Below are 10,248 nucleotides of genomic sequence, written 5' to 3'. Positions count from 1 at the left end.
AGTTTAAAGCTCTCCCTACAGCCCTAGTTATTCGATTTGCCAGGACACTGGTCCTAGCACAGCACAAGTGGAGCCCATCCCACCAGAACAGCTCCCTTCTACCCCAGTACTGATGCCAGTGCCCCATGAAGTGAAACCCATTCCTCCCACACCAAGCTTTGAGCCATGTATTTAACTCCTTGACTTTTTTTACCCAATGCCAATTTGCCCATGGCTCAGGTAGTAATACCGAGATTATTACCTCGGAGGTTCCCCTTTTTAATTTAGCTCCCAACTGTTCAAATTCTTTCAGTAGAACCTCCTTTCTAGTTCTATCAATGTCGTTGGTTTTCGAAATTAATTTGCCACGGTTTTGCCCACTCACTTATCAATATGTTTGTAATGTTATGCTCCCACTACAATGCTTAAAATGCCGCCTCTCTTTGTCTCATCGGCAAATTGGATATGTGGCTTTCTATCCCATCATAAAATCCATCGTAATCCCTTTGCTTCATTCTCCCTTTTTAAATATTAATCCCATTCCCTCTGAAAGGACCGTCCAGTTTGCCTTGGTAACCATTTGGGAGAGAAAGCCTGCTGCTTTAGAGCGGCGATGCTCAGTTGTAAAGTGTAAACGCTGGCGCTCGGGGGCGCTGCTGGTTTTGGTGGGACAGTCCAGAGCCGTTCGGACCTTTCACCATTGACAGGGAAATAAACACAGGACTGGTTGTCCAAATTATTGTCGCGAGGACACAAAAATACGCAAAATCTCCATGTCACAGTTTTCCATTACTGAAGAAGAAGTAAGTTTTGAAGTAAAACGATTTGCTAGAGCGTTTCACCTGTCTTGCTATCTTAGTAAAATAACATGACCAAATCTAACGGACCAGTCAAAAATATGGACGTACAGGTATGTTCGCTTTCATTTATTTTCAGGAAATGATTATTGGAAGATCGCAAGAGAATTTCCTGGTCTGTTTGTCCAATGGTCTGCTCGAGGATGCCTTTTCCTACCTTGCACACTGGATGTAGTGACTCTTGTAATGTTCACGAGAAGTAATTTTGGCCGCTTCACACTCTACTCGTTGAATTATCAAATGTAGTGATGTTCCTCGAAATTGTCATTTTGCAAAATTATTTTCTTTCTGTGTGGTTCTGTATTAACGTGAAAGATTAAGATGACAAAATTAAAATGATCGTGGTTGAAACCTAATGTCACTTTAAGCACTGTCTTAAGTGGCGAACGTAACTAGGTATGTGGCTTGGAGGAAGGACCAAGGTATAGTTAGCAAAAATTCGGAGATCACAAAATGTGGGATAGGAAAATGTGTGTGTTAATGCTCTATTGCGTATCGTTTTAATGATGTTTTTGAAAGAGAAGAATAAATGAAGACACCACGAAACCCTGCGACCTGGCAATTGCGAATTGGCACTTCGGACGACACTGTCGTCAATCAGAAAGCCATTGATGTAAAAGTGCCTCCTCCTTTAAAGCGGCACAAACAATAACAAATTCTAGGTAAAACAAAATAAAACTTCTCAAACTGCCCCTAACCACTTCCACCTTGAACTCCAGCCCCTCTGGTGTCCATTGGTCACAGAGGGTCTCAAGCGGACGGGCGGATACCACATGTTCCCTCTGCAGGGAGTTCTGAGACAGTACCCTTTCTAATTTTGTGAAAAAAGGTGACTTGTAGATGACCTGTAGGTTTGTTCCCTGCCAAACAGTAATTCTGCATTTATTGTTAACTGAGGGCATTTACTGAAGCGTTACAGCAAATTTGCGGTTTTAATACATTTGTTTTAGTATAGATAGACCAAGATATTTTTAGAGGTTTATTTCACCCACTGGGAAATTCAAGAGTGATATTTGCTGGAAATGCTGCCTGTGATTGCTTGAAACTACTTTGTATACTTTTGCTTTGAATGATTGAACACAGAGAGGGATGCTTTATTTTAAATAGCAAGAACAATGCTTGCAGCAACCTTAAATATTCCATTGAAAATCTTAACAACAGTAGCATTCTGTACAACCCAAATTGTATTTCCAGAGCAAATTCAACAGAGCAAATTGTAATTCTGATAAGAATTTACAATGTTATAAAATACCCTTAAAACAGTCCAAGTCTGTATGATGCTTTCATGCTTAATAAAGAACTTTTGCAGAATAGTTTATTGCAGTGAACAGTGGATTGTTGCAGAAGATACATCAGGATGTTAGGTCACTGGATAAAGTTTTATGTCTCAATTGTATAATTCATCCAAATGCGTTTGTTCCAAATGATTATCATTTGTGTGTGAAATTGGTGTACTATGCATTGCCTGTTAGTAAAATTAGAGGTTTCCCTTTGGATTCATAATGAATGCAAAAGTCTAAGTGACCATGTTTTCATTGTTTAGCAGTAAATGCACTCAGGAATTTGATACAAAAATGTAACTTTGTCCCAGCAAGTCCTGTTTGGTGGTATTTTGTTTGACATTGAGTAAACTGTCTTCACACTAAACAAGACTTAATGTAATTACAGTATTTTCAAAATATAACATTAGAACTTAGACTATTTTGTGACCTAATGTATCAAATCCACAATCTCTTTCAATCCTGAATGACTACAGAACAGTCTTTTAACATAAAGAAATGTTTGAGAATAAACACAACAATGCATTTGACCAGGTGAAAGTACATTAAAATTATTAATTGCAAGTTCTAAATTTTATGTGACAGGAGTTATGTAGTACAAACATTTTAAACAGTTGTTACCTCTTACATTTTGCAACAATTCACTTACTGTGGAGTGACTGTAGAAGTCAGTCCTAGGGCTTTTACTTGCCATATGAAATGAAGTGGAGTTGCAGGTACAAAACAAGGTGTTTTGAAAGTCAGGGAAAGTACATATAAACTTGATAAGCATCAAGATATAGTTTTTTTGGAATTTGCTTTTTGTATAGTGAGCTCTGTGATAACTCGTGTTTTATGTGTCTATTTCTTAGAGCAAACCATTTTATGAAAGTAAGAAAAATAAATAGGTATGAGTTGAGTGATGGAGTAAATTCTGTGTGACTATTGTCATTTAAAAGATTTTGTTATAACAGTGGAAATGTAGTTAATGTTGTCTTATTTTTCTCTGTGATTTGTTAGATTTATGTTTCTATTTCAGACACAGGCCCTGAGTTTCCATCTGATTACCACCCATATTGATTACAGCTTAATCCAGATGAAACTGAATCAAATATTGTAGCATAAAAGATCTCCAGTGTAGCCAAATATCTATTAACTTTTAAGTCCATCCATTATAACTTTTGCTTGAAAGAGTCCCTGACCAGAAAAATAGCACCCCCAAACTCAAAAGGTGAGTTTCCCCTAAACTTGTGAGGGAGCTTCCATGATTTGCACCAGATGCTCGGACATACAGGTAGTTGTGGTCATGTAAATCCTGGATTGACCAGTTGACTACAGTTCATTGAAGCCATTAAACTTGTCCTGCTACTGCAGAAATCATCAATTATAAAAAAACAAAACTTGAAGACATGAATAGTTAACTGGTCATTCCATTCATCTTTTGTGATGCTGGAGGAGGATGAGGAAGGAGAGGGGAGAAAGTTGCAGAAACTTGCATCTTTCAGAAGGTGGGATGGATGGGTCATTTCTTTAGTTGATTTGCCTGAGCCTGACAGATAAGGCATGGCAAAAAGTATTGGAAATAAATGTCTGATCTTCCCTGACCTTGTCAGTTCACTTCTTACAGCACTGACCTGCTATCCTGGGGCTATGGATGAGACACTGAGTGCCTCAGCCACCTCTATCCATACATGTTTCCTTGCTGCCAATGAGGGCTGCACTCATGATGAGGTGGCCAACCTCCCCTACTGTGCCTTGATCTCATTGAGGAGGGTCTGAAGGGTCACTTCTGCAAAATTGAAGGCTCTCTTGTGGGCATCTTTCTTTTCAATACTATCTATCTTCGGGAAGGGACAAATTTCAAATACTTTTAGACTCTGTTCAGAGTAGCAGTGCGATTTAAAGTCATTACTTTGTAAAATTTTAATTAATGATTGCAGGACAGGGAGACAACTACTACTAACCTTCTGCTCTCTAGTCTTGTTCTGGAAGAGATGTTTTTTGTAATTATCTTTATACTACCTCAACCTAGCTTCATTGGCCCTGTTCTATTCATGGAGGGATTATGACGCTTGATTTGGCCAATTGATGGGAGATTTCATTTCTGAACTTGTTAATTAATTTGCATGAAAACCTGGGCTTGATTTCACCTCAGCTGGATGGGCAAAGTGGAAGGGACATTTTGGGTGCAACTTGCTAACTGGTGCCCTTGGAAAAACCACAAAGCTGAAATGTTCAGCATCCTGATTTAGATCCCAGTCACATTCAAGGATATTGTATTGACCTATTGTTATGACCTATGAATAACTTTTGCAATTTGTGTATGCTTTTCATTACAGTCTTATTAAAGGAACATTTCAGGGAGTTGCTCTTGTGGTAAAATGTCATGAATAAAACCTGCTTTTTGCATGTGCATGAGGTCCTTTCTCTGCCCTCTCTTGTTTCTGTCACAAAGTCATGTTACCTTCATTTATTCCCTTGGTACTTTGTTGCCCTAATTCCTACCCCAAACCATTACTGCTCTTCTGCTTTCCTGCACTCTTGATATTGTCCCAGGCTTGAATCCCACTCAAATGTCCAGAACTACCTTCCATGCATCTCATGGCATTCTCAAGACAACAACAGCAATCTCCTTATAAGCAACAGCTCCAACTGTTCCAATCTCCTCTCTTGCTGACCTTGTAACTCTGGATGCCTGATAGGGGCTCATCTTGCCAACCTCTTCCCATCCTCAAACAGTAACCATTAGCATTCTGCTAGATTTTGCCAGTGGATCAAAAGCTGTGCCTCTCTGTACCCCTCTAGAATAAGTATTCCCTTTTGAACAAGGTCTGTGTCATTTGTGTCCTTGTTGCAAATAATTTCATTGGCATCTTGGCTTTGAGGTAACATTCCCCATTTTAAAAAATTCATTCATGGGATGTGGGCTTTGCTGGGCCAGCATTTATTGCCCATCCCTAATTGCCCTTGAGAAGGTGGTGGTGAGTGTCCTTCTTGAACCGCTGCAGTCCATGTGGTGTAGGTACACCCACGATGCAGTTAGGAAGGGAGTTCCAGGATTTTGACCCAGTGACAGTGAAGGAACAGCGATATATTTCTAAGTCAGGATGGTGAGTGACTTGGAGGGGAACTTCCAGGTGGTGGTGTTCCCATCTATCTGCTGCCCTTGTCCTTCTAGATGGTAATGGTCATGGTTTGGAAAGTGCTGTCAAAGGAGCCTTGGTGAATTCTTGTAGTGCATCTTGTGGATGGTTCACACTGCTGCTACTGTGCGTTGATGGTGGAGGGAGTGAATGTTTGTGAATGTGGTGCTAATCAAGTGGGCTGCTTTGCCTGGGATGGTGTCAAGCTTCTTGAGTGTTGTGGGAGCTACTCAGCCAGGCAAGTGGGGAGTATTCCATCACACGCCTGACTTGTGCCTTGTAGATGGTGAACAGGCTTTGGAGAGTCAGGAGATGAGTTACTCATTGCATGATTCCTAGCCTCTGATCTGCTCTTGTAGCCACAGTATTTATATGGCTAGTCCAGTTCAGTTTCTGGTCAATGGTAACCCCCATGATGTTGATAGTGGGGAATTCAGTGATGGTAATGCCATTGAACATCAAGGGGTGATGGTTGGATCCTCTCTTGTTGGAGATGGTCATTGCCTGACACTTGTGTGGCGTGAATGTTACTTGCCACTTGCCAGCCCTAGCCTGGATATTGTCCAGGTCTTATTGCATTTGGACATGGACTGCTTCAGTATCTGAGGAGTTGCGAATGGTGCTGAACATTGTGCAATCATCAGTGAATATCCCCACCTTTGACCTAATGGAGGAAGGTCATTGATGAAGTAGCTGAAGATGGTTGGGCCCAAGACACTACCCTGAGGAACTCCTGCGATAATGTTCTGGAGCTGAGATGACTGACCTTCAACAATCACTGCCATCTTCCTTTGTGCTAGATATGACTCCAAACAGCAGAGAGATTTCCCCCTGATTCCCATTGACTCCAGTTTTACTAGGGCTCCTTGATGCCACACTCTGTCAAATGCGGCCTTGATGTCAAGGGCAGTCACTCTCACCCCAGCATGGGAGTTAAGCTGTTTTGTCCACGTTTGAACCAAGGCTGCAATGAGGTCAGGAGCTGAGTGTCCCTGGTGGAACACAAACTGGGCATCAGTGAGCAGGTTATTGCTAAGCAAGTGCTGCTTGATAGCACTGTTGATGACCCCTTCCATCATTTTACTGATGATTGAGAGTAAACTGATGGGGCGGTAATTAGCCGGGCTGGATTTATCCTGCTTTTTGTGTACAAGACATACCTGGGCAATTTTCCACATAGTTGGGTAGATGCCAGTGTTGTGGCTGTACTGGAACAGCTTGGCCAGGGGTGCGGCAAGTTCTGGAGCACAAGTCTTCGGTACTATTGCCAGAATATTGTCAGGGCCCATAGCCTTTGCAGTACCCAGTGCCTTCAGCTGTTTCTTGATATCACGTGGAATGAATCGAATTGGCTGAAGGATGGCATCTGTGATGCTGGAGATTTCCGGAGGAGGCCGAGATGGATCATCCACTCATGACTTCTGGCTGAAGGTTGTAGCAAATGCTTTTGTATTATCATTTATTTTTTGCACTGATGTTCTGGGCTCCCCTATCATTGGGGATAGGTATATTTGTGGAAGCTCCTCTTCCAATGAGTTGTGTAATTGTCCACCATCATTCAAAACTGGATGTGGCAGAACTACAGAGCTTAGACCTGATCCATTGGTTGTGGGATCACTTAGTCCTGTCTATCACTTGCTACTTATACTGCTTAGCATGCAAGCAGTCCTGTTTTATAGCTTCACCAGGTTGACACCTCATTTTTTAGAATGCCTGGTGTAGCTGCTGGCATGCCCACCTGCACTTTTCATTGAACCAGGGTTGACCCCCCTGGCTTGATGGTAATGGTAGAGTGGGGGATATGCTGGGCCATGAGGTTACAGATTGTGTTAGAGTACAATTCTGCTGCTGCTGAAAGCCCACAGCGCCTCATGGATGCCCAGTCTTAAGTTGCTAGATCTGTTTGAAATCTATCCCATTTAGCACGGTGGTAGTGCCACACAACATGATGGAGGGTATCCTAAATGTGAAGGCAGGACTTCCACAATGACTGTGCGGTGGTCACTCCTACCTCTACAGTCATGGACGGATGCATCTGCGGCAGGCAGGTTGGTGAGGATGAGGTCAAGTATGTTTTTCCCTCTTGGTTCCCTCACCACCTGCTGCAGACCCTGTCTAACAGCTATGTCATTTAGAACTTGGCCAGTTGGGTCAGTGGTGGTGCTACCGAACCACTCTTGGTGATGGAAGTTGAAGCCCCCCACCCAGAGTACATTCTGCGCCCTTGCCACCCTCAGTGTTTCCTCCAAGTGGTCTTCAAAATGGAGGAGCACTGATTCATCAGCTGAGGGAGGGCGGTACGTGGTAATCAGCAGGAGGTTTCCTTGCCCATGTTTGACCTGATGCCATGAGACTTCTTGGAGTTCAGAGTCAGTGTTGCGGACTCCCAGAGGAACTCCCTCCTGACTGTTTATCACTGTGCCACCACCTCTGCTGGGTCTGTCCTATTGTTGGGACAGGACATACCCAGGGATGGTGATGATGGTGTCTGGGACATTATCTGTAAGGTATGATTCCATGAGGATGGCTATGTCAGGCTGTTGCTTGACTAGTCTGTGAGACAGCTCTCCCAATTTTGGCACTAGCCTCCAGCTGTTAGTAAGTAGGACTTTGCAGGATCGACAGGGCTGCAGTTGCCGTTGTCGTTTCAAGTGCCTTGGTGGTCCATCCAGTTTCATTCCTTTTTTCAGGCTTTGTGGCCGTTTGATGCAATTGAGTGGTTTGCTAGGTCATTTCAGAGGGCATTTAAGACATTGCTATGGGTCTGGAGTCACATGTAGGCTAGACCAGGTAAGGATGACAGACTTCCTTCCCTTTACACCAATCGACAATGGTTTCATGTTCATTGTTAGACTTTTAATTCCAGATTTTTTGTTGAATTCAAATTCCACCATCTGTTGTGGCGGGATTTGAACCCAGAGCATTAAGCTGGATGTCTGGATTACTAGTCCAGCGACAATACCTTGCCGTCGCCATTGCCATTGCCTCCCATCTTGCAGTACCTTTTCTGTACGAGGTTGGGAAGAAAACTACTGAGAGTTTATGGTGCATTGTTGATGTTTGGGATAGAACAGTAATGGAAAAAGAGAAGGAATAGTCACAAAACCGGCTCAGTAGAGTCCTTTTAAGGAAGTAAACCTGCTGTCCTTGCTTTGTCAGGCTTAGTGAATCCAATCCCACAGCAATGTGGTTAACTTTTAATTTCCCCTCTGAAGTAGCCTAGCAGTTATAAGTGCCACAACTACATAGACTGCGAACACTCAAGAATGAGGTTCACTCACAGTTTCTCAGGGCAACCAGGGATGGATAATAAATGCCATATGAGGCCTGCATCTTTGAAATGAATTTTAAAAGCTAGTTACTCTCAGTTTCCTTTCAATATTTCACAACACGCACCAACCACTCAACAAAAATCTTCCCAAGCTACTTGCAACTCCCATTTCATCTCACTTCCATTGCCCACTTACATATTCTCAGCCAGCCCTGGTTCAATGTCCATCTCTCACAAACTCTATTGTCTCAGTTATCATGATCGTTTCTACATTAAGTCCATTAAGTGCCACAATGGATGACTAGAACGTCAAATAAACTTAAACTGAAGGATTTGCAAAACTACATGAATCACTTTAAGACATAATGCAGAGTATTTTTTTGTTGTAAAAGACAGATATTGAAAATTGCACATCATAATAAGCTGAGTTGTGTTACAGTGCATTTATTGTAAATTATGCTTTTCAGCATAATTTCTATAATTTCTATGAATTAGCATCCCTGCTTTTATCCACACCGAAGAACGCTATTGAAACTTTCCCTTTCCATCCCTTTAAAGTGACCACGATAGACTTTATTAAATGCATTGTTAGTTTACATAAAAAATAAGTCACCTAGTGATAAAATTTATTGAATGAATGTTGGAGCCAAAGTGCTACAAAGCAACCACCAAATGTTATGGGGACATGGTGTTACATACATTCGGGAGAAAGTGCTGAGAAAGAAATTCTGTTAACAAATCCATTGAGCAAAAGGCCAAGGCAAAGAGAGGAGGTAGCACAAACTAAATGCACAAGCAAGCAGAAACAAAGGAAGATCCTGAAAAAGTACAGAAGATTGAAGAAAGAGGAGGGAAGCAGGGAAAAAAGAACAAAAGAAACAAAAGGAAAAGAATCTCTAGGAGAGCAAGAAAAAAGATTAGGCTGGGATTTTCTGGCCCCACCCAAGGTTCATTGATTTTCCAGGGGGCTGGAAGACTGTGGCGGTGGGTGGGGCTGGAAAATCCTGGCCAAAGTGTTTTCAAAAGATGGAACTGGGAGAATTGGGTTGGTTCTTGTGATGTGCTCAGATAGAGCACATGTAAGTGCCAGAAAGCTGAGACCTGCCTTTTGCATATGAGATACAGTTGTTGCAGTCAGTTAAAGCCTCCGAGGGAGTATAATTGTGGTGGGTAGTTTCCCTGATATAGCAAGATAGACAAGTAATGGTGAGTGTGTAATGGAGTGATCCATGTGATGACTTTTTTTACTCGTTCATGGGATGTGTTGGGTGCCACTGGCAAAGTCTAGGTGAGCCGCCTTCTTGAACCGCCGTAGTCTGTGTGCTGTAGGTACATCCATGGTACTGTCAGTGAGGGGGTTCCAGGATTTTGACCCAGCAACAGTGGAGGAACGGTGATATAGTTCCAAGTCAGGATGGTATGTGGCTTAGAGGGGAGGTTGGAGTTGTTCTATGCACCTGCTTCCTTCTAGGGAATAATGTCACGGGTTTAAAAGGTGCTGTCAAAGTAGTCTTGGTGTGCTGCTGCAGTGATCTTGTAGATGGTATATACAGCAGGCACATTGTGCCTGTGGTGGAGGGAACGCATGTTTAAGGTGGTGAATGGGGTGACAGTCAGTTTTCCCCTTTGTTCCCATTGATTTCAATTTTTCCAGGGCTCCTTGATGCCACACTTGGTCAAGTGCTATCTTGATGTCAAGGGCAGCCACCCTTGCCTCACCTCTGGAATTCAGCCCTTCT

General features: G+C 42.5%; 1 protein-coding gene across 1 annotated transcript in view; it reads right to left on the bottom strand.

Annotated features, from left to right (window-relative positions):
* Window positions 1-956: 956 nt before the first annotated feature.
* Window positions 957-10,248, bottom strand: part of LOC121271808 (pentraxin-related protein PTX3-like) — a 58,052-nt gene continuing 48,760 nt past the window's right edge. Inside the window, exon 3 of the mRNA XM_041178103.1 lies at window positions 957-1,134. Coding sequence (XP_041034037.1) covers window positions 1,073-1,134 — 62 coding nt within the window. The 3' untranslated portion in view covers window positions 957-1,072. The remainder of the gene's footprint in view (window positions 1,135-10,248) is intronic.

This window comes from Carcharodon carcharias, chromosome 2, assembly GCF_017639515.1.
Source record: "Carcharodon carcharias isolate sCarCar2 chromosome 2, sCarCar2.pri, whole genome shotgun sequence".
Classification (NCBI taxonomy): Eukaryota; Metazoa; Chordata; class Chondrichthyes; order Lamniformes; family Lamnidae; genus Carcharodon; species Carcharodon carcharias.
Note: the sequence above shows the minus strand (reverse complement) of the source record. Positions and strands in the feature narration are given on the sequence as shown.